This window comes from Passer domesticus, chromosome 4 (genome assembly GCF_036417665.1).
Source record: "Passer domesticus isolate bPasDom1 chromosome 4, bPasDom1.hap1, whole genome shotgun sequence".
Lineage (NCBI taxonomy): Eukaryota > Metazoa > Chordata > Aves > Passeriformes > Passeridae > Passer > Passer domesticus.
This window is the reverse complement of record NC_087477.1, coordinates 25,162,050-25,185,121: the sequence shown is the minus strand read 5'-3', so window position 1 is coordinate 25,185,121 and position 23,072 is coordinate 25,162,050. Positions and strand designations below refer to the sequence as shown.

Here is a 23,072-nt window from a genome sequence, read left to right as displayed (position 1 = left end):
AGAAGGCTTCTCTGTGGGCAAAAGAAGGTGCATGTTGCCTTTATATATATGGAAGGCTTGGTTTGGGCCAGCAAGAGCAGAAGCAGAATGAAGCACATACAATCCAAAGAAAGAAGCTTTCTCCTTCATTAGGAGTGATGAAGAGGGTGATATTTCGGAGCTGCATTCTAGAAAGCAGTGCAAACCTACTGGCTACCCTGAGTAGTTACCAGCCAAAGAACCAGTTTTGAGTCCAAATACAGGATCACCACACCAAAAAGGTCATCCCAAAATAGCCAGAGGACAATAAAAGTATCCACTCGCTGTAAAGTCCAGGCAAGATATGGAGCAGAGTGATAACCATCTAGGAAACTGTATAATGTGACACCTGTGAATCCTGATGACCAGATGCTACTCATCAAATCACCTACACCATACACACATGTGTGCACTCATATTCAAAACAGAGTCCCAAATTGTGACCACTGATTGAAACCTCAGTACAAAATACTGGTTTATCTCTACAGTCAGCAAGGGCACTAAAGCCAGCTTAATATGTAAAATCAAAAATCCTTACTGTCACTTGTGAGCCACAACAAGGGTCACCACTGCTGGGCACACTGCAGATAGGTTAAACAACTGCAGTGGGAACACAGAGGGTCCCACAAATAACCCAGGAGAAAGTGTCCTGTGCAGTGGAAAAGGCTTTCCACATCTGTTGTTCCTGTGAACACAAATGTCTGCACGCTGAAATCCATCTCCTGTGAGCAGCATCCCGGCTGCACTCACAGCACCAGCCTCCTGTCTGCTCCACACCATCTGAAAGGGGATGGAACACTAAAGCTCACGAGCAGCTGGAGTAAAACCACAGTAGGCCTGTAAGTAAGAACAGCATTTTCCTCTCTGAAAGTCACACAGGTAAACCAAGATTAGAGGCACCCTTTGGAGGTCTGGGTAGCAGAGGCTTTGAACGGCAAGAATTCTTTAAAGGCAGCTCACTGCACACCTCAGAAATAAACTTACTCTGCAAAATAAAGCAAACCAGAATATCTCCACAGAAAAAGCAGCTTGTGGAGAACAGTGTGATGAGAAAAGTGATGTTTAAAAGTTAATTCTCCTCTACAGAGAAATACTGTGCACAGCTATAGTCTAAACATTACCTTGTGTGATCACAGCTCTCAATGTAGCATAGCACTACAAATTTGCAAATTCATTGGCTTTGAATTAAAGCAACCAATGCATGGATTAAAAAGTCTTGAGTTTCACTTTCCAGTTCCTTGCCACAATGCCTAAGGCAGACTACACACTCTGCAACATCGACACCCATGCAAGTTTAAGCAGTTACTGATTCAAGTAAAAACACACATATTGCTACCTCAATTTAGTCATCAGAAAGCCTTTTTTTAAACTTTAATTCCAGTTACCCAACTTTCATTTTATTCAGACAATCAGCAGCTGCAGTGTGGTGATGTGCTTAGCTTTTGTAGAGATAAGCCTTAACTCCACAGCAAACAAAAGAACAGCACTGTGGCTGTTTTGCCACTGTAATGAACCTGATGCATAGACTTAGTATTTCAAAAACCTCTTGCCTTAGCAGAAATGTCATACTGTAAGTCCTTTCCAGGCCAGAGGTGAATGCCTATCACTTAACAGGCCATAAAGCAGAAAGAGTTGCTGAGGAAATGCTGACACAGCCTTTAAATGGAGCAGATCACTGTTCTGAGTTAGCTCCATTGCTACTGGACTGGCCCAACCACACTGAAGCGTGCTCTTGGCCTGGGCTCACGTCCCAGTTTCATCTGGGATAGAGTTAATTTTCTTCCTAGTAGCTACTACAGCGCTGTGTTTTGGATTTAGCAGGAGAATAACGTTGATAACGCACTGATGTGTTGGCTTCGCTGAGCCCAAGTCAAGGACTTTTCTGCTTCCCATGCTCTGCCAGTGAGGAGGTGCACAAGAAGCCAGGAGGGGCCAGAACAGTTGATCTGACCTGGCCAAAGGCTCTCCTGGGGAGTATTGGCTGAGAAAGGCTGACTGCTGCTCATTTGGGCCGGTGGTGAAGCAATTGTATTCTGCAGCACTTACACTTTCTTGGGTTTATGTGCCTTTTTGCCATCTCCCTTTCCATTAACATTACTATCTCACTTCCAGTATTAAAGTGTTAATCTCAGCCAAATGCTTTTACCTTTTCCCCCGACTCTCCTCCCCATCCCACCGGGCAGGGGGACCAAGGGATGCGAGGCAGCGGCCGGGGTTACATCCCGCACCAGCTCCCAGTCAGGAGGCGAGGCACGGCACGCAGCCCCGGCGCTGAGCTCTCGCCGCGGGCCCGGGGAGAGCCCGGCCGCTCCCGCTCCGCTCTCGCCACGGGGAACGGCTAGGTGTAAAACACGCGTGGGCACACAACCCCTGACCTGGCACCCGGCCCTCTCCCTCCTGCCGCCCCCGAGAGCGCGGTTGCAGCCCGGCGGGGACGGGGGGTGGCGGATGCCGGGGCCAGCAGCGCAGCGCGGAGCCCGCGGGCCCGTGGCGGCGGCAGCGCTGTCCCGCTGTCCCCTGCCCCAAAAGCCGCCGCCGCCCCGCGCGTCCTCACCTTGTCGCTACCCGCCTCCGCCGCCTCCTCCTCCTCCTCTTCCTCCTCCTCCTGCTCTGTGGCCGCCCTCCGCCGCCGCCGCGCCGACATCGCGGGAGCGCAGCGCCCGGCCGGCGGGAGCGGGCGCAGCCGGGGCCGCGACCGGGACGGGGAGGGCGCCGAGGCCGCGCCGCGGAGCCCGCCCGCCGCCTCTGCTTCCTCCTCCTCCTCCTCCTCCCGCTCGGAGCCCGGCGCTGTCCCCGCCGCCGGGGAGGCGGCGCTCCAGCTGCGGGCGCCGCCGCAGCTCGGGGGCGCGGCCGGACCCGGCGCCCCGGGAGCGGAGAAGCGGCCGCGGCCGCGCTGGGGCGGAGCGGGCGGGCGGTGTCGCTCAGGTGCGCCCGGCGCTCCGCCCCGCCGCCCGCACCGCCCCCGGGGGCGGGGAACCACCGGCCCGGCCCGGCCCGGCCCGGTGTGTGCCCGCCGCCCCAGGCCGGGCGGCTGCGGCCGGGGGTACCCGCAAAGCCCCGTGACCCGGGCGTGGAGTTCTCTCCTGGATGCCAGAATGGCCACGGGACGCTGCGTGCCTGCAGCCCGCCGGTGGAATCCCCCGGGAGCCCGGGACAGGCATCTCCAGGCAGCCCCGGTGCCAACTTCGTATCAACCAACCCGTGCTGCAGCCCGAGCTGGCTGTGGAGTGCTTTGTTTCCTTCTGGGATGCTCATGCCCACCTGCTCTATGTCCATTTACGGAGGCAGGTGCGGTGCTTGGCTTGTCCCTGCCCCACCATGCTGTGTGCCCTGCCGAGTGTGGTGCCACCAGACTGCACAGAAACGGGAGCTCCGAGTCGAGAAGAGCGCTCTGCAAGGCCAGCTACACATGCTGAATTCCTGCAGTGCCCTGTATCGGTGCTTGTGCCACTCCACCAATTTTGTATAGCTACTCTTGTCCTGGCCATGGCAACAGTAGCCTGCTAGCATTCCCATAAAGACATTCAGTCTAGATGTCACTTCAATGTCCACACACCGGCTTACTGTGCCTGCAAACTGGGCCAGCACCTTTTGCGAGGCAGTGCTGAACCCCTCCTGCCATCATTTACATTTTCCATATGGTGACTGGCTTCACCAACCTTGACTGGTCTTGTTTCTTTGTTTCTTTTTTTTTTTTTTTATTACATAAACAAGATTATTATTATGTCCCTCCAAAAGTATGCTTGGTATGTTTTTAATGTAAACACCGTGGCTCAGAACTGATGCTGTGGGAGGACATGCATTATGACATTAGTAAAACAATTCCAGTCTTTCTGCCAGGAAGTGGGGACACCCCAGTATTTCAGAAAAACAGCCATTTGTGTGAAAGGTTTTACCTGTGCACTGCTGACAGTGTCAGGGGGTATTGTGTCTGCAGCATCCCCAAAAAAACCTGCAAAAATGTGATGTGCTAAGAGAAGGGCTGGTCCAGCACAAGGCAAAGCAGAGACCCAAAGCCAGGCCAGACAGGCCACAGAAAGCACAGTTTCTGGCATTGTGTCCCTTGGTGACATAATGTGAAAGGTGAAAGCAGCAGCCCACTGCAGGTCAGTGATATGGCCAGGCCTCTCCAACACTTCGTTCTTGTAAGTAAAATTTTGATGTATTTCTCCATAAGCGAAATACTATGGGGTAAATTGATTTGGAAAAATTAATCTCTCCTTGCTCAGAATATGAGAGGGTGGGAAACAGATCCCCAGCAGGTCAGAAACCTAAACCATAGAGGGTGAGCAGAGGGGACCCTGATGAGTAATGAGGCATCCTTTCCACTCTCTCCTTTTTCAATATGTTTCTCCTATTGAGTTTTCCCTTGGGAGTGTTCCCCCAGCAAAGCTCTGAGAAGAAACCAGTTTCCCTTGCTTCAAGTGCAAGTGTGCATTTAGCCTGTTGGCCCTGCACATGGGAGGAGCTGTCTGGGGGGAAAGCATAAACGTGCATTTTCTCTGTGCAGAGAGAAGTGGTTTGTGTGGTCCCCACACCTTTGCTGCCCATGGTTGCTGAGCGTGTGGAGCAGCCAGCCAGGCTGTTCCCCCAGCATGCAGGTCCCACACGTTCACCAGTAGCCTGGATTGAGGTGGACACCAACTGCCCCATGGGCACCGTGTAGCAGCTGGGTCTAGCTGAAGAAGTGCATGCCTTGTTACAGCCCTTCCTGGTAAACCTGGAGTGGAAAATATAGGGCTACAATGACTAGATTTCTTTTCCCACAGAAAAAAAAACCTTTCTGTGGTCGATGAGACAGAGACTATGCTTCAATACCTGCTTAAAGATCATTAGGCAGATCTTTACATCTCATCTAGGAGAAGAGTAAGAACCTCCATTTCTTCTACATCTGTGCTCCATCCTTAACCTAAACGGTGAAGGGGAAGACAATTTGTTTAGAAAAGCTGAGAGGAAAAAAATATTTGTTTAGCAAATGGTGTGTTGGAAAAAAGTAGCAATAATGTCAAAGAAGGAAAAGGTGAAGTACTTGATGGATATTAATGAGCAGAGGCAAGGCAAATTCAAGAAGATGAGTCAGTGTGCAGCAAGCAATGAACAACTGGTGACATTGGGGTGAGGAGTGAACAGTCTTCTGGGCAGGGCCACTGGGAGAGAAAATTAAAAACAAGGATTAGGCCCCAGTGGGATCAGGCAGGAATCCAGCCCTAGCTTTGCTCCTCTCTCCCAGCCAGGTGTTCCTGATGCTGTCACGTACCTTTTCACCCACGGAGTGCTCAGAAATGCAAGAAGGGACAGCAAAAACAATTGTATCACAGCAAAGCCTTTCAAGCCTCTCCAGCTCAGAGGAAAGAGGCAAGGGGCTCCCAGAAGAGCTGTGGGGCAGGGGGCTTCCGGATGAGGCAGATCGTGGGATTGTGGTTGTCCTGCATCTCAGCTGCAGCACCTTGCAGCCATGGGAGCCTAGTACCTGGTTAGACTGGTTGGGTGGGAATTTTCAAGTCAACACCCTGTTACTCAGGTTCCTTTGGGGCAAGTAACTACACTGGCTGGAATGTAACATCACTTCTCCAAATGTTGTGACCAGGCATGGTTTCACAATGCGTGGCAGAGGCTTCCATGTGCTCCCAGGACAGAGGGATTAGCATGTCAGCTGACGACTCTCCTGATATTCAAATATTATCACCTCACCTGGGTGGATTTCAGCGTCTTGACGTGCGAGACCTCAGAGGTTTCTGCTGCTTTGTGTTGCCTTGTATTCCCACATTAATTTAGTGGCTCAAAGCTGCCAGTAAACAACCCAAACCTCATCTACCGACTTAACCTTATCTGCAGAGCAGGGAAGCCTCTAACAAGCAAATCCCTGCCCTTTCCCCAGCTGCCCCAAGTTAGGACACAGCACCTGCCTATGCTGTCCCCTGCCCTGCACTCCGCTTATCCACAGCAGGCAGCTCTGCCTCGTCTGCTGCTGGCTGAGCCCGGAGCTGCTCTGCTCTGTGCCTCGACCTACGTACGTACAAAAGGAGGAGTTTTCTGCAGGCAGACGCCAAACCGGAGCCCTGACATTAGAAGAGTTATATAAGCCCTTACACAAGCTGCACCCAGCCTCCTGCACAGGCAGCCGGCATGGAGCTGCTGCTGTCTCCACCGAGCAGCAGTGAGGCCTTTGAAGAGGCAGAGTGGAGCTGCTTCATGGCTGCAGCAGCAGAAGGAAATGGAAGGAGCTTGTTCCCTGTCTGCTCAGAACCTGGGGAACAGAAAGTATCTGTCTCAAAACGTGTTGGAAAGAACGGCACGTCTGCAGTTGTAACACTGAGGATCCCTATTGCTAGCAGTCTCAGAAACAGAAGTGGTTTGCAGGGTTTGGGGTTTCTTTTAAATGGATTCCTACTAATGCACAGAAGTGAGACAAGTGGAAAATGTTGATACCTTCTGGTCAGCACAGATAGCAATGTCAGGCCTTGTCAGCAACAGTTCAGTATCCTCTTAATATTAATTATGAACAATATTGTAACGTGCTGCTTTCGATCAATTTATAATTTTTTTGCATCCCTAAATCATTTTAAAGAGGGTAATCCCAAGTCAGAAAGAAGCAGAGGAAACAGCAATACAACAGCCTCAATCAAGCTGCATGATTGCTCTCCAAAGCACAAGCCTAGTTATTAATACCCTGTGCTCCCCTGATGAAACCAAGAGAAGCAAAACACTGCCTGGTGCTGTTTTCAGGCAGTGCATGGGAGCCCAGGTGCTCAGGATATGCTTAAAGCTGAAATTCCAGGTCAGAAACTCGTTGTTACACAACCTGTGCACTCTGGGATGAATCCTCCTCCAGCTCTAGGCACTAGACTCAGATGCTAGAAAAAGGGAAAGCTGCACTGAAATATGGGCTTGTGAGTCAATAAAGAAGCTGCTTTTCCCCCTTTAAATGAACACAGCATGAGCTCTAATACTGTCTTACTGGGTTTAACAGGGGTCAAAAGCCAGTGATACTTTGCCAAGGCATCCTGAAGAGAGCATACATATCTATATTTTAGTAATTTAAATCTACTGACAGCACTGAATTGTTCTTTTGTGTTTAGTTAATATGTCGTGTAATCTCTTTTCATTTGCTAGTCTGGCATAAAAACCTTGTAGTCTGTGGCATTTGTGGTTGACTATTTGCTTATTAGTTGTACATTTGAACTTTATAAAATAGGCCACTTGTATGCCAGAAAAAACAAAGCAACAAAACAAACTGACCTCATTATTTCCAAGTTATGCACCAAAGTCTGAGGAACATACTCTAGTGACCACTGTGAAAGCTCTGCCAGCAGAAACCTTTGCCCTAGGCAGCTGTCACCTTCAGTTTGGTCCAAGTGACTGAGTATTGCACAGCTACTGAGTTATTCTTTTTCCTTTATTCCTATCATAATCCCAGGGATGGTCATACTTTTTCCAAAAACAAAGAAACCAAAACAGGGTTCATTTGCGGTGGGTACTTGGCAAGCTGCTGTTTTGCATTAGACATGAAATTAATTCTTGAGCTTGTTGAGGCTGTCTGAACATGCCATGAAATGGCAACACACCCTCCTTGTGCAATCGCACGTGCACTATGTGTTATATTGTCCATGCAGAGTCTTTCTTGTCATACAAACCTCCTTTTGGAATGCCATAACTTGCAACTCTTCTTTTTGCAAGCAGCTGTGGGCACGGAAAAAGGTGGAGACAAGCCTGATGAGGAAACAGACTTGGCAGGGGTAAGGACTATACATTTACAATTCCAACTGGGAAAGGCTGAAGGGGTAACCACTGGATTGTTTAAAGGGACAAATGGCACCACTCTGTCAAACACAGGTGGCTGCCAGGGAAAATAGAGGAGCTGGCTCCATTCTAGTCAAGTCCCACAAAATGTAGCACTGGCAGAATCAGCTGTCCCCCAACAAATTCAGTCTAAAGTATTTGGAGAAACTAGTTTACCCCTGCGTGCTTTGGGCAGGACTGAAAAGCAAACCATTCTTCAAAAAGTTGCATAAAATGCTTTTTAAAAGGCCTCAGTAGATACACCACAGCTCCTTCAGGTGACCCCACGCACGGTAGCTCCCCAGCACCTTCAGAGCCTGGTGGAGACTCCTGCTGCTCCTGATCCCTCACAGGACAAGGTCAGGAGCCCTAACCCACAGCCTGCAGCAGGAAGGGTAGGAGGAAGGAAGAGGAGAGTGATTGCCTCCTACACAGCTGCCATCACTTTGTCTGGCAACACCTTCTTGTGAGGAGAAACTTGGCCAAGCCAAGTGATTGTTCCCAGTGCCACTTCCCAGTGGTTTCCCTGGAGGTGGAGGCCATTTATGCTAACACATATATGGTTGGCACCAGCCTTAACACCACAACTGCTTGCAATTTACAGCCAGCTACAAGAGATAATCCCTTCTGTAGGACGTCAAGGCAGCTGTGTTTGTGCCCAGACTTCACTGCCCTCTTCAATCCCAGGTCGCTCTGGCTCCATCTGTGTAACTGAGCAGACCACGATGCTCTCTGATGGACAGATTCTCTGGGAATGAGATTTCCTACCACACTATGAGCAATCCCCACTTTATCATCAGGCAACACTCACATGCTCCCCCACAGGCCAGATATGAGGCTGAGCCCTGGTCCCATCGGTGGGAATTTTGCCATCTTAGGCTGAGGCAAAAGCTCTTTGACAGTTTCAGCAATATCTCCCAGTCTCAGGTCAGAGTAGCTTCCACAGGAGGTATTTACTGTTTACTGGATTTGTGGTGCATGGAGCACAGCTTGCACTCTGCTCTCTGCCAGTGGATTTGCTCCCCTCCTCTTTGTGTTGCTTTCAATAAGTTTTATATCATTTCATTTAATTGAGCTCCAGTATTACCCACTCTATTACATTTCAGTTCATGAGAAAAGTTCATCTAAGGTATGATCAGGCATATCACCATTGATTTTTAGCAGTTTATGAAATATCACTCTGTTTTGCCAGCAATACCATCTAACTATCTTATCTCAAGGGACAGGAGGAGCATTATGGCCCACTCAGAGTGTATTTTATAAGTGGTGAGCAGCCGACAGGATGCAATTAAGCCAAGTATTACAGTTACAATCTGCAGAGGTTGCCCTGTAAAGTCTTGGTTTGCTGCCACTTTGCTGTGGTAGTCTTCAGACTGAAGTACATCTTGTACTTTACAAAGGTGTTCCTACATACTCACTTAGGCACATTCTCTGAAAGTTACCTTCTAGTGGTATAGCTGTAAAAATACCTAAAAATTACCAGCTGGTTATACATCTCTTCCATCTTTCTCCAAGCTCTCTGGACTGGAACTGTGTTACATGAGATCCTGAGGTTTTTACTGGGGGGATACATGAGAGAAGCATCTTCCCCGTACTTGAAGAGTCAAGACAAAGTGAGCTTCAAAAGACAGAGACTTATGGCCTATTCTCTTTTTTTCTCTGCTTTTCCAGGTTTGTGGTTGAAAGCCTCTCAATAAATCCTCACCAGTGACTTCTGGATATATGCCACAGCACCCCCATTCCTGATCTCACTTTTTTTCTCCCTAAGTCACCAGCACATGCAGAAGCAGCTCCCAGGAAGTTCTTCTTATTCCTCTTTTTCTTACCCAAAAATGCCAGATTTATTGGGAAAGCACTTGATCCTGGAAAGCTTTTTCTAGAGACTTGCTTTTTGTGCTAAATGGGCAAAGGCATCCAGGCTCCACCTATGGGCCTATCCCCCAAGCCCCCCAACTGGCTGCCTGACTTGATCACAATGAAGGATGGGTCTGTAACACCAGGAGGAATGGGTACTAGTTGCTCAGAAGAGGAATCAGTTCTGCCTTTTAACATTTTTAACTCTTTTGGGGGCTGTGACAAAACTGGCTGGTCCTCAGTCAGCTACTGCCAGAAGAGCAGGACCCAAAATGGGAATGGAAAGCAACCATAGCAAGTGGCTTTCTATTGCTTCTATTGTCTGCTTACCTAAAGCCTGCAGTGTAAAGCCAAAACAGGAGAAAGTCCAGAACCATATCTTCAGGCTCACTCACTCTTTGATCCAGGTAATTTTTTTTCCCCATGTAATTGCAAACTAAAGAAATTCCCTGTTTGCAAGCACAAGAAGATTCAGTTTTACCCAGCTGCTGTACTAGCACAGTGCTTTCTGAACAGCATCCTTCGTGCCCTCATGACACCTAGCCAAAGATAGTACTGGAAAAAATTACCTGGGTATCTTATTATAACCAAGTATTCCCTGCTGCCCTGTCCCCAGGGCCACTAGATGTTCATGCAAGCTGCACAACGTGACTTGACATCACTGGTTGTGAGAGATGAAAAGGAAAGTGTGAATGTAATCAGAGCAGGAGCTGACAGAGAGGACTGAGAAACATGTAGAAAAGTGACATTTTCCTCTGTCAGGCAAGAAACAGCAGTATGCTTTATCCCAGGAGTTCTTGCCATTGCCACTGCAAACTGAGGCAAGAACTGGGATTCAAACTTGCACTGTGGGAAGTTGTCCCTTCTGGATGCAGGCTTTTTAGTGGTCTACATTTCTGATCCTTCACTAGAGAGGGAGAAGCAAGGGGGAAAAACACCCTAAAAGACTGAACAGTTTCCCTAAGGATTCAGCTTCTTACTGTAAAATCCGACCAGTGGTTTTCCTGCTTCCTCAGCAGCTCCCTCACCCCTCTGGAGAGCAGGTCCAGCCATGCCGTGCTTCCCCAGCTGAGGGCCTGCTGCCCCTGTCGTGTGTCGTGCCACACAGAAGCCACCACATCCCTTCACGAGGGAGGGAAGTAACTCTTTCCTGCTGCTCGGTGTACTGCCAGGCTGTTCTGCCCCAGGAAGTCCCAAAGGCAGGAATTCTGCCCACGAAAAGCACCAGCGGAAGCTCCAAGCCTGACCCATCCTGGGAGATGCGCTTGCCCCTGCCATTACTGCACAACAGCCTCCGCTGGCATGGGGCAGGCAGACTCACACTCTCTTTTCTGAGTGCACAGATGAATTTGTGCCTTGCTGGGGTTTCCAGCGGCCGGCCAGAGCTCCTCGCTAGGTGGAGCTGCCGGAGCGAGCACGGCAGCGCCGGGAGCCAGCGCCGGGATCGCCGCGTCCCAGCCCTGCTCCCCGAGCTCCCAGTGCTCCTGACACCGCCCGTGTCCCCCAGCTCCTTTCGGTTACACTGAGACAGAAACGGAGAAAGCAAGATCTTCCCTTAAACAAAGTCGTGGTACGAAGTACACCTCCATCAGTGGTTTTCTCCATCCTTTGGGCTGAATCTGCTAATCAATGCTGCCCTGTCAGCCTTTGATGTGATGGAAAATGCTGAAATACGGTTTTCTAAAAATCATAAAATTATGCACATAATGATAGCCATCGCCACTGCTTTCCCCTTCCCACCCCCGTTTAGATCATCAATTTAATGATTTTCAGTTCCCTGACACTGGACCACCCTGTGCCAACAATTCCTAAGCAAAGCTCTCACTGCTGATTTCCATGGTGGGGCTGCTTAAAGATCAATAGCAGCGATGGCCTAGTGTACATATATTTGTCTCACAGAGTGAAAGAAACTGCATAAAAGCTCCAGCTTTGCCAATTAGATTTCCATACATTTTTGCTGCTAATGTGGAACCAAAGTAAAGCCAGACATTCTTTTTAGCCATAGATATCCACATCAAGAAATCCCTCACGTGGATGTGGGGGCAGTGCCTGGATCCACATCCAACAGTTGTGGGGGCACTCACTGCCCTGCAAGTGCTTGGGAGGTTCAGCTGCTCAGCCAGGGCTGGGGATGACAGGTGATTCTGTTGGATTTAAACTGATGTCTTTATCCACATCTCATATGCACACGCACTGCAGAGTGGGAAGCTTCTGTGCAGAAATGTTCAGTGGAAGGGAAAAAGAAGGTAACTTCGGAAGAGAGGCCCTTAGGCAAAGACAAATGAAGGAGATGGAGCACCAGTGTCTCTTGCTGCTGCACACCTGGCCTATGGCAGGTACACTTTGGCATCACTGTTAACAGCAGGTTTCCAAAATAGTTTCCTTCCTGGGGCTGACCAGCTACATGCATCCAGTCCCCACAGAATTCCCAGCTGGAAGTTAAGGAGGCCTCTCACCAGCCATCACACCTCTGCAGTGTGCAGAGTCAGCAGCATTCCCATTGCTGCTGCTCCCAGATGGAGACAAGGGCCATCCCTACCACAAGGACTTCAGCCCAAAGCAAGTTAGAGGGAAATACCTTCTCTGAGTGCCAGGTCCCATCACGGGCACATCTGTGCTGGCTGCAGTGTTTAGTAGCTCCTCATGGGAATACACAAGTATGGGAATGTTGAGAAATCTGTTGTGCACTAATCAGGATAGACGGAGGGCTGGTAATCAGTAATGCCACAGGGCTTTGGGGCCAGGATGCCAGCAGAGGGGTGGGTGCACCTGCAGCACACCCCTGTGGCACTGTTAAATCGCTATGTGATGTTTCTGCAGTGCAGTGTAACAGGGACGTGGTGACAGGTTCTGGAGGTGGAAGCTGGACAAACTCCAGGTAAGGCTTGTACTGCCCCGAGGGGAGCGTGGAGCGTGGGCAGAGCCTGAGCAGAGCACGGGGCTGGGGTGGGAATGGGGCTCGGAGCAGGACTGCGCCAGGAAGGTGAACCTGTGGATTCTGGATAGACGCTCTGCACTCGTAATCATCTCCTCCGGGCTTCCCCCAGCAGGGGTCAGGCTGAACCAACGATCACAAACCAAAAGTAAAAGTAACTACTCCGCTTCAGCAGCAAATATTCTCAGTGTTCCAGAAACGAGAAAAATATTTTGCCTTCCGGAGGATATAGAAAATGCTTGAGCATTTCACTTTAAAAAAGTAAAATAAATATTGAAGTGGTAACAGAGGTGAGTGCAGGCAGCAGCCTGCAACACCCTCCTCTTTGCAGCTGTTTTGAAAAGGCAGTGACCGTGTCCTGTTCCCACTCATCCCAGCCTCCGCTCCCAGTTACTCTGGATACGCTTCGGTGTAAATGCAAAGCGAAATTCGGACAGAGTGAGCGGCCAAGTGACGGGAGCGTGTCCTCCGAAGTGACTGGAAGCCCCGGGGAAGGCAGGGCTCGCTGGAGAGGGAAAGCTGCTCCCCGCACAAACCATTCCTGCACGGGCAGAACAAGTAAGTGACCCAGAGCGGTGCCAGCCCTAGGGCCACTCCAGCACACCCCCAGGGAGAGCTGGCAGCGTTTCATGGTCCTTGGCACTCTGAAGAGCACCCAGGGATCCGCAGTGGGATCTCCCGAGAAGTGCCACCTCTCACCCGAGCTGTCACCAGAGGTCTGCGGGCAGACACTCTGGAACAAGGATGCTAAAAAGCGGGTGAGATGTACCCAAAGGCCCGTCTCCTGAAAAATTTTCTGGCGAGCTTTGTCTCAGTTTATCGCCTAGCAAGAGGACACAGGATGGCATTTCATGCGTGGAATTTTAATGATAAATTTATTATATTTTAGTGTATTATTGGCGTCCGATTTTGTAGTCTTACAAGAAATTTCCGTTTCCACATCTCCATTAAATGTCTGATTCATTTTCTTGGCTCGTGGTAATGCCTCAGGCTACATCACTAAAGAATCAGTGCTCTGCATTAGATAAATATAAGACCAAGTCTGATTAACCTATTAACTATTTTTAATTAACTTTTACTGTTCTTCAAATATTCCGTGTTTTTGAGGAAGCAGAAAGAGGATGAGAGCAGGCTGGTGCTGTAGAGATGTATAGAGCTAGCATATGGACCGAGATTATTCATCATCATTGGCAGCAGCTCTGCTGTAGGGAATCTTGCAACAACATCACAATTTTCCTGCGAGAGTGAATGTCATAATGGACACATTTGCGGGGTGACTTATGGCCAAGATAGAAAAAAATTCCGATCTTTATAGCGTTTTTATGCTCTGTCTTCCTTTTTGGTAATCAGATCTTGATTAAGAGTTCGAATTAGCGCCCAGAAGAACATTATGCTTTCCTGGCTCAGCTCCTTCCCACGATGTAGGGCAGACAACAAATGATTCAGTGGCTTTACAGTGCTGCTGCAACAAAAAGGTGTCTATATACCTATCCACCACTTCAGGAAAGTCACCGGCTGCTTGCTGGCAATGAGGAACATATGGAAGTGGCAAAATATTTTATTTGCTAAATAAAGTGATTGCTTCATTTAATTCAGTCTCCTCTCATAGCCGCGGTGACTTATTTGGGGGAAAGCTGGGCAAGGTGGGGCTCGCTGTCTCTGTGCTGGGTGCTGGAGCAGCTCTGTGGGGCAGAGCAGCCCTTCCCTCGAGGGCAGCACTCGCGCAGCCGGACCCGCGGGCGGCACGATGCTGCACTGCGGGTCCTGTCCCGTCAAGCCTGGAGAACATCTGACCCTGCAATGCCAAAGCACGTTCGACCTTTTAATTTTAGGTGTCCTTATGGTTTGGTTGGGTTTTTTTTTTCCCCTTTCAGATACGCTGGGACCATTCCGGTCGAAGTGAATTTTGGAGGCATAGCTGCTCCCGCACTCGTATTTCCTGTGCCTCGAATCAGCAATACAGCTTTTTAGCTTTTTTAAAATATTTTTTCCCTTTTTTTTTTTTTTTTTCTGACGACGCTTCTTCTGCGTACCTGTGAATTCATTCCCACGTCTCCTTTACTTCCTCCCAGGGAGGCCGGGCCCCCCATGGCACTTCAGCCCCTCCCTGCCCCCAGCCCCCGCCCCTCGCAGCCCGGGACCCCACTGTCCCTGCTGCCCTGCCGCCCCCGGGGCTCTGCTTCCCCGAGGCCCCGGTGGGATTCCGAGGGATCTGCCCTCCTCTCGCGGCTCTGCATCTTCCCCCCGGCCGCTCGCTGCTCCTCTCAGCCCTGCCGGCTGCTCTCTCTTTCATTACTGGGCTTGGTCGTTGCTCCGTCTGAAGCGGCGAATGAGACCCCGCGAAAGTGGTGAAATGCAGCCGGGACTGGTGAGCAGCCCCGGCTGCAGCGGGTCCGGTCAGGTACCCCGTCTGCTCAAGGAGTTCTTCGGCTGCGGCGTTTCCACACTGCGCCTTGCTCCCCCTGGCAGCGAAGTTTGTGGCTGGGGTGGGTTTCACCCCCACCGCTGCCTGGGGTGCTCACGGTGTCCCCGTGAGCGACGCAGCTCAGCCCCGGCTGCCTCCTGAGTTACTTTGCCTCGCTACTTCAGCTTAGGCACTGACTGCTCTAGCTTAGGCACTGACTGCTCCAGCTTAGGGAAAACAGAAGCTGAGTATGGAAAAAGAACCAAATATTAATATTTTCGAATATTTCGGTTGTTAAAGACAGAGAGGAGGTAATTCTGGTGTCTGCTTTTGAATCCGTCTCTCATGCAGGGGCAGCCCTTTGGGCGCCATCCCGCCTGCGATGCTATCTTTAGGGAAGAAGTTGCACGGGGAGACCCCCAAATAAACACTCGTTTTTTTCAATATGCTTTCAGTTTCTTACAGCAGAAAGGGTGGAAGAGCTCTTGTGCTGGTGGAAAATCTTGTTTTGCTTCCGCTAGAGAGCAAGCCGAGAGGTGCCGGGCGGCGAGCTCCCAGCCGAGCGCGGGGCCCGCTCCCCGCCAGCGCGGACCCGCGGCCGGAGCTGCCGCCGCTGCCGGTGCCCGGCCCTGGCAGAGCTCCCTCGGGACGCTGCCAGGAGGGAGGCAGCGAGTCCGGGCCGGGGGAGAGCTCCCGCCCCTGCCCCCGCACCTTCCCCTCTGAGGGAGGGAGGAAAAGAGGCTCCCTTGGGTGCTGGACGCGCAGCGGGGCCGCTCCGCGCCTGCCTGGGCGCTTACAGAAGCAGTTTAGCGTTTCTCTCCCCCCTAATTCAAATGCAAATCGGTCTCTTCGAGAGTCGCTCCCCCCTCTCCGGAGCCGAGCCTGGGCGCGGCCGGGGCTGCGGGGCCGGCCGTGCGGGGCTGGCGGCCGAGCGCTCGCTGGCTCCCCTGCAACCAGCAGGAAAACACTTTTTCTTTTTTCTTTTTATTTTTTTTCTTCTTTTAGAATATTTGCGAAGTGACAAGAGGACAAAGAAAAAAAATTCAGAGATTTAACTCGAGCTTCTCGGAGGTGCCCTTCTTGTGGTTGTGCCAAAGTTAAGGCGAGGCAATATCCTGCGCGCCCTTTCTCCAAATGTATTCAGCAGATTTATAATTTAAACTAAAACAATTCAGAGCAACAAGGGATTATTTAGAAATAGAAGGAAACACCGTTGCAGGCAGACGACCAACCTCCTCTTTAGCTAAGATTCGTAATTAAAATAAAATTAATTTTCGCATGATCCCGTTTTTCCACGCTCAAGGAAAACAGAGTTCCCCACAGTAAAACACACGGGCACAGACAGCACAGGGTAAAAATTGTTCAGGGTGATTTTGCATCACTCTTCCGTGGAACGCTCTTTAGGGGACAAATAGGATTTTTTTTTCTTCCCCTTGCAGCCTTAGGCTGCGGGAATTGTCGCGAGCAGCCGGGGCACTGGGCACAATGTCCAGGGCGCTCGCTGCTACCGGGGACCTCGGGTGTGCAGCACGGGTCTGTGTGGCACCAGCGGGGACAGGGAGCATCCACACGGTCCAGAGGCGGGCGGGAAGGGCCGAGTCAGCTCACACCATCCGCATCCCAGGGAAACGCGGGGCAGGCCCGGCCCGACCGGGACTCGGGCGGCTCTGCTCTCTGGAGTCGCTCCCAAGGCACAGAGACAGACAGACAGCGAGAAAGAGAGAAAGAGAGAAAGAGAGAAAGAGAGAAAGAAAGAAAGAAAGAGAGAGAGAAAGAGAGAAAGAGAAGAAAAGAAAGAAAAGAAAGAAAAGAAAGAAAAGAAAGAAAGAAAGAAAGAAAGAAAGAAAGAAAGAAAGAAAGAAAGAAAGAAAGAAAGAAAGAAAGAAAGAAAGAAAGAAAGAAAGAAAGAAGCGGACAGATAAAATGATGGAGAAACGGAGGCATTAAATGAGAGAGGGGAAAGAAAAAGAGAAGGAGAAAATTAAAAAGGAAATGAAACGAGAAAGTAAAGGAAAAAGAAATAAAATGTAGAAAAATAAGTTGCAATTAAAAAAATAAAAACAAAACGTAAAAGAGAAAGGAAAAAGGAAAGCAAGAAAGAAAAGAAAAAAGAAGAGAAAAAAAGACAGAAAAGGAAAGCAAAAGGGAGAAAAAGAGGGAGAAGAAAGAGGAGAGGAAAAAGGATAAACAAAAGGGGAAAGTAAAAGGAAAGGAAAAGGGAAAGGAAAGAGAGGAAAAGGAGAAGAAAAGGGAAAAGATAAAGAAGAGGAAAGAGGGAAAAGAAAAAAGGAAAGGGAAAAGAGGGAAAAGGAGAGGGGGAAAGGAGAAGAGGGGGAAATAAAAGCAAAGCCGGGAGAGGGAGGCGAGGGGAGCCCGGCGTGTCCCAAGTTGGTGGCAGGGCGGGTGGGCAGGGCCGGCTGCCGCCCCGCCCCCGCCCCGCCGCCGCCGCCGCCGCCGCGCCCGCTGCCGGCCGGGCCCCGCTAAAGGAGGCAGGAGCGGGGCGGCGCGGCAGTGCGCCCGAGCCGCGCCTTAGCCCCGACAGCAGCACCCGGCAGGGATGCGGGCCGCCGGCAAGGAGGCAGGGACGGCCAAGGCAGCCCCCGCGCCGCTGTGAGCCCCCGGCCCGGCGGTCTTTCCGCAGACACCCGCGTACCGCCGCCCGCCCTCCGACAGCCCCGCCGCTCTCCCTCCCGGAGCGTCCGCCGAGGCGCGGCCCCGATGCCCGGCGGGACGGCGGGGCCGCCGCTCGGGCGTGTAGCTCCCCGCTAGAGGCGGCGGCCCCCGCGGGCTGGATGCGCGTCGCCGGGGCGGGCGGCACCCCCGGGCCGGCCGCCGGGGCCCCGCGGCGCTAGGGGCCGTCCGGGCCCCCCGCCCCGGGCCGGCGGCGGCACGGGGATGCTGGCGCTGGGGCAGATGGACGGCGCGCCCCGGCAGGGCGCCTTCCTGCTGGGCAGCCCGCCGCTGGCCGCCCTGCACAGCATGGCCGAGATGAAGGCGCCGCTGTACCCCGCGTACCCCCTGCCCGCCGGGCCAGCCTCCTCCTCGTCCGCCTCCGCCTCGCCCGCCTCCGCCTCGCCCTCGCCGCCGCTCGGCTCCCCCGGCCTCAAGGCGCCCGCCGCCTCCGCCGCCGCCGCGGGCGGGCTCTCGGCGCTGGGCACGGCCCCGCCGCAGCTCTCGGCCGCCACCCCGCACGGCATCAACGACATCCTCAGCCGGCCCTCCATGCCCCTGCCGGGCGCCGCGCTCGCCTCCGCCTCGCCCTCCGCTTCCTCGGCGGCGCCCGCCGGGCTGCTGGCCGGGCTGCCCCGCTTCGGCAGCCTCAGCCCCCCGCCGCCGCCGCCGCCCGCCCTCTACTTCAGCCCCGGGGCCGCCGCCGCCGCCGCCGCCGTGGCCGCCGGGCGCTACCCCAAGCCGCTGGCCGAGCTGCCCGGCCGGACGCCCATCTTCTGGCCAGGGGTGATGCAGAGCCCGCCGTGGAGGGACGCCCGCCTGGCCTGCGCCCCCCGTGAGTACCCAGCGTGGCGGGGCAGCAGGGGGAGAGCGCGGGGAGCCCCGGTGGGAGTCCCGGTGCGCGGGAGTCCCCGCGGCCCGGCATCGCTGTAAGACCCTTCCGCCCCTCCGCCCGGCCGTAGCCGAGGGGGCTGGCTTTGCCTCGATTTCTTTTATTTTCCTTTCTTAAGTTCGTTTTGCTTTCTCCGTCCCCTCGGTCAGCGCAAAACTCTGTAATATGTCGCCGATTATCGCCGGCGAAAAGCGAAGCTCTCCGAGGGGAAATTGGCAGCGCTGCCGCCGCCGCTGCTGGGGACGCTCGGAGTCGGGGTTGGCTTTAGGGGCGCGCAGAAACTTTCCCCGAGCAGGACTTTCTGCTACCACCCGCTCGCACCGGGCACGGCTTTTAAAGAAAAAAAAAATCATTTGCCCGCTCAGATTTTTGGTCCTTAAAGGAAAAATAATCAGGGAGAGCCGAAAGGCCAGAGCTGTCGCCTGGCTTAGGCAGTAGTGTTCTTACACACTCATCCCCCGCGTAGGGACCACTCCGTCCCCTGGGGCCGCTTGAGAGTGAAGCGCTTTCCCAAATCCGTAGATTAACTTGTCTGTCCCTGCCTTCCCTTTCTCTCCCCCCTCCCTTCGCCAGATCAAGGCTCAATTTTGCTGGATAAGGACGGAAAGAGAAAACATACAAGACCCACTTTTTCTGGCCAGCAGATTTTCGCTCTGGAAAAGACTTTTGAACAGACGAAATACCTGGCGGGCCCGGAGCGAGCCCGGCTGGCCTATTCCCTGGGGATGACGGAGAGCCAAGTAAAGGTGAGAGCAGCAGCTCCCGCACCGAGTGCTGCGGAGCTGGAGGAGCGGGGGACAAAAGGGCCCCGCTGCGGAAAGGGGGTCCCGTCCGAACCAGCCGGAGATGCTGCGGGCTGGCGTGGCCGAGCCCGCGGGCACACGGCGAGGGCTTCCCCGGCAGCCACCGGCATTTCTCCCCTCGTTGCCTTACTGCGGGGCCGAGAGGGTTGTTTTATACCCTTTAAAAAAACAACAATCAAATTGAACCAAACAAGCTCAAGCAAGACTGAGAAGCCCTGAACACCATGGGGTGGCCAGCGTTCTGGGAAAGCCGGGGAAAGGGTGGTGTTTGGGTGTCGCACTGCCGCAGCCGCACTCTTACGTTTTGGTTAAAAACTCTGTGCTTTGGGCAAAGCGGAGGTGTGAGGGGCTGGGAGAGCGGGCTGAGCTCCCCGAGAACATGCAGAGGCGTTTGCTTGGCGGACTGGGCCGGAGGGGCCCCTCGGCCGTGCTCACGCTTTCAGTCTGATCCGCAGAGCCTCCTTTGTCACAGCAAATACGTCCCGATGGCTGCGAATAAATTATTGCAGCTTCCGCAGTGAAAATGCCCCCCTCCTCTGGCAGCGCCCTGCCGGGGACTAAATACATCTGGCGGGGGAGGGGGGCTGGGAGAGGAATCAGCCCCAAATGTGTGTTTTGCTGCCCCAGGCAGGATGGCAGGAGCGGGCCTCGGGGGGCTGGGGACGGCTGCTGGCCCTGCGGGGTGGGCCCCGCGCCGGGCCGGGTGTCGGCGGCTGCCGGGGCCGCGGGGATCGGCCGCTTTCGTTGCGGGGAAATTGCCCGAAGGGCGGCGGAGCGGAAAGCGCTCCGCACGCCGGGGATGGGGACGGACGGGGCACGGGGGGAGCGGCCCGGTGCGGCCGCCGCAGGTGGCCGTGCCGGGGGTGCTGACGGTGGCGGCGGGGGCAGGTCTGGTTCCAGAACCGACGGACCAAGTGGCGGAAGAAGCACGCGGCGGAGATGGCGACGGCAAAGAAGAAGCAGGACTCGGAGACGGAGCGGCTGAAGGGCGCCTCGGAGAACGAGGAGGAGGACGATGACTACAACAAGCCCCTGGACCCCAATTCGGACGATGAGAAGATAACGCAGCTCCTGAAGAAACACAAGCCGGGGGGCGGCGGGCTGTTGCTGCATCCCCCGGAGGGGGAGGCCTCCGTCTAGCCTGCTTCGCCCGCCGCCGCTTTCGGAGATGTACAGATCTATTTTTCTAGACTCTACGCGCCCGGGAGGAGGAGGAGACGCCGGAGGGAGAGCAGCCAGAGAGGACTGCGGACAGCGGGCCCCGGCGGGCGCGGCCGGTCCCCCGGCCGTGTGTTGTTGTAGGGTGGCGGGCGGAGGGCAGCGGCGGGGGCGGCCCGAGCCCGGCCCCGCTCCCGGCCGCGCCTTTGCCGCCTCTTTGTAAATAAACCGTGAGTCACCGCGACCATAGGCGTTCCTTACTGTGAATATTTAAAATGTAATATACGTTCTTTTTTTTTTTTTATTTTAAATTTTTTTTTTTTTTTTGTACAGCGGGGCCGAGGGCGCAGCCGTCCTGCCCGCCCCGCGCTCTCCGGCAGCACCGGGGGCACCGCGGCAGCCCCCGAGGAAAAAGCCGTCGTGGCCGCCACAGGTCCCTCCCTCGGGCCGAAACTGCGGCGGCCCCGCGTGCTATTTATTAGTATTTTTGAAACACTTTCTGTTGCGGTCGTCGTGAAAGGGAGGGGGGTGGGCGGGGGGAGAGGGCGGAGGGACAGAGTTTGCTTTCATTTACACCGTTTCCAATCAACCGCGCGTTGAAAAAGTAGCTGGTGGGAATTGTCACAACCACTGTCAGTCAAAGTATAAAATTCATTTAGTTGCTGTATTTGAATTTAAAGTGTGTTTTCTTTTGTATCATACCGAATACTAGAGAATGTAAATTGTTTTTTCTTTTTTTTTAAAGCTAATAACGATGATATATCGTGATATAGCATCTTAACATTTATTAATTTATATTAAAAATAATTCGGTTTGTAAAGAGAAGAAAAGCCCTTTGCAAGACCAGTTAAATGTAATGCACTTTCTGTTAAAAAAAAAGCAAACAAAACAACAAAACGATAAATCAATTAAACCAGTTTAAAGACGTCTGCTGCCTTCACTAAAGGGTACAGATAATCTCATTTTATCAGAGATTAAATAATGAAACCACGGTGCAGGGGGAGGAAAAAAAAGAGAAGAGATAATTTTCATGGTCTTCTGTTGATTCTTAATAGCAGGGTTTTTGTTGTTGTTTGGTTTGTTTGAAGACCTTCGGGCGCTTTTTTTTTTTTTTTTTAAGATTGGAAGTTGACCATTTTGCTGTGGGAGTTCAAGAAGGATACAAATAAAATAAGCCGCTGGTTGCTCGGGAACGTGAGCGGGCAGGTAGTTTCCACCCAGCCGCTGGAGAGGCTCGGCTCAGCCTAAATTAGGCTGTTTCAACTTTCTCAGAGGCGGGCGACGCAAGGCTTTATTAACGGCAGAGTATTACCATTATTATGGGAAATAAACCGCTTTCCAAGAAGAAAACAATGGATAAAATAAGAGCCCGGCTAAGTGTCTAGAACAAATAGACCCAATACCAGAACAACTGGTTTAAATTGAGACTCATTATCTGAAGCGATCATTTCCATATCTAAACAGTCCAGGAACAATCGGGTTTTCTTTTTTTTCTTTTATTTTCTTTTTTTTTTTGGGTTTTTTTTTTTTGTTTTTTTGGGGTTTTTTTTCCTCCCAAGGACCAGCAGAGCAAACAGAATCGCTGATATGAGAGAGAAAAAGGGCCAGCTATTCTGGAGGAGATAAATAAATAAATAATTTAGGAATAATTTTCTAAACAGAAAGAAAAAGGGAAGGAAAAAAAAAGGTAGAGCAGGGTTTTATTCCTCTTTTTATTCCTCTTTCGGCTTACACCAAGCCGGGGCCGGAGGAGGGAAGGAGCCCTGCGCTCTGCGGCTGCCCCGGCGCGGCTCCCCGGCTCTCCCAGGCCGGGCACCGGGGCTGCCCATCGCCCACCGGCACTCCCACCCCCATCTTTCCCACTAGTTGTGGAGGCAGGAAGGGAAAGGCCGGTGGTTTCCCAGAGAGCTGGCTCGGCCCTGCCGGCTCCCGCCGTTGCGATATCCCCGCGGGTTTTGCGGGGCGGCGGCAGAGAAATCCGAACACCGCGGGGTCGGGAGCACCGGGCCCCGCCGGAGCCCGGCTGCGGGTCTCGGCCCGCACCCTCAGCCCCTCTCCCCGGCAGCCGGGTCCGGCCCTGCCCGCGCCCTCCCGAGCCCCCCGGGCTGCTGCGAGGGCTCCGGCCGTCCCCGGCCCCTGTTCCAGCTCGCCGCAGCACCGCCTGAGGCTTTCCAGTTAATTTACTTCTGCACAGAGACCCAGCTGGCCACCAGTTGCAGTTGGCACCGTCCAAGTGGAATGGCAGGGAAGAGAGCCCAACGCTGTCCGCTTGGTTAGGCTGGTTTTGTCTCGGGCGCTGGAAGAAAGAGCAGGGGATTCACACGAGCTCGCGGCCCCCCTTTTCGGGACATGTTTTGGAAGCCAAAGCCGGCTGGGCTCCTTCTCCTCCAGGAAAGGACTTTTTAGGAAGAGATTCAATAGCTGACTCTGGATCGCTGCCACGGACAGCACGGTGAACAATTAAAAGACAAATGTCAGCTGGCTTCACGGGGCGCGAGGTTCCCCCCGGGCGCGGGGGCCTGGCCGAGATCAGCTGCAGCTTCGGCTCAGTCCTTCATG

The 23,072-nt window shown here is 53.0% G+C and overlaps 2 protein-coding genes across 4 annotated transcripts in view; one reads left to right on the top strand and one right to left on the bottom strand.

Moving 5' to 3' along the window:
- Positions 1 to 23,072, bottom strand: part of CDS1 (CDP-diacylglycerol synthase 1) — a 288,408-nt gene that overhangs the window by 26,446 nt on the left and 238,890 nt on the right. Inside the window, exon 1 of one of the 3 annotated variants that reach the window (XM_064416666.1) lies at positions 2,573 to 2,727. The exons of the other annotated variants lie outside the window; for them this stretch is intronic. Coding sequence (XP_064272736.1) covers positions 2,573 to 2,662 — 90 coding nt within the window. The 5' untranslated portion in view covers positions 2,663 to 2,727. Of the gene's footprint in view, positions 1 to 2,572; positions 2,728 to 23,072 lie in introns of those variants that run through there. 3 annotated transcript variants of the gene reach the window in all.
- On the top strand, positions 17,503 to 21,021 carry NKX6-1 (NK6 homeobox 1). The gene is made up of 3 exons (XM_064419312.1): positions 17,503 to 18,495; positions 19,126 to 19,298; positions 20,244 to 21,021. The coding sequence occupies exons 1-3, from the start codon at positions 17,886 to 17,888 to the stop codon at positions 20,493 to 20,495; spliced, it is 1,035 nt and encodes a 344-aa protein (XP_064275382.1). The 5' UTR covers positions 17,503 to 17,885; the 3' UTR covers positions 20,496 to 21,021.

Coding starts and splice junctions, on each gene's coding strand:
- NKX6-1 (XM_064419312.1), top strand. CDS start 17,886: ATGCTGGCGCTGGGGCAGATGGACGGCGCGCCCCGGCAGGGCGCCTTC. Junction 18,496..19,125: donor CCGCCTGGCCTGCGCCCCCC/GTGAGTACCCAG, acceptor TCCCTTCGCCAG/ATCAAGGCTCAATTTTGCTG. Junction 19,299..20,243: donor TGACGGAGAGCCAAGTAAAG/GTGAGAGCAGCA, acceptor CGGCGGGGGCAG/GTCTGGTTCCAGAACCGACG.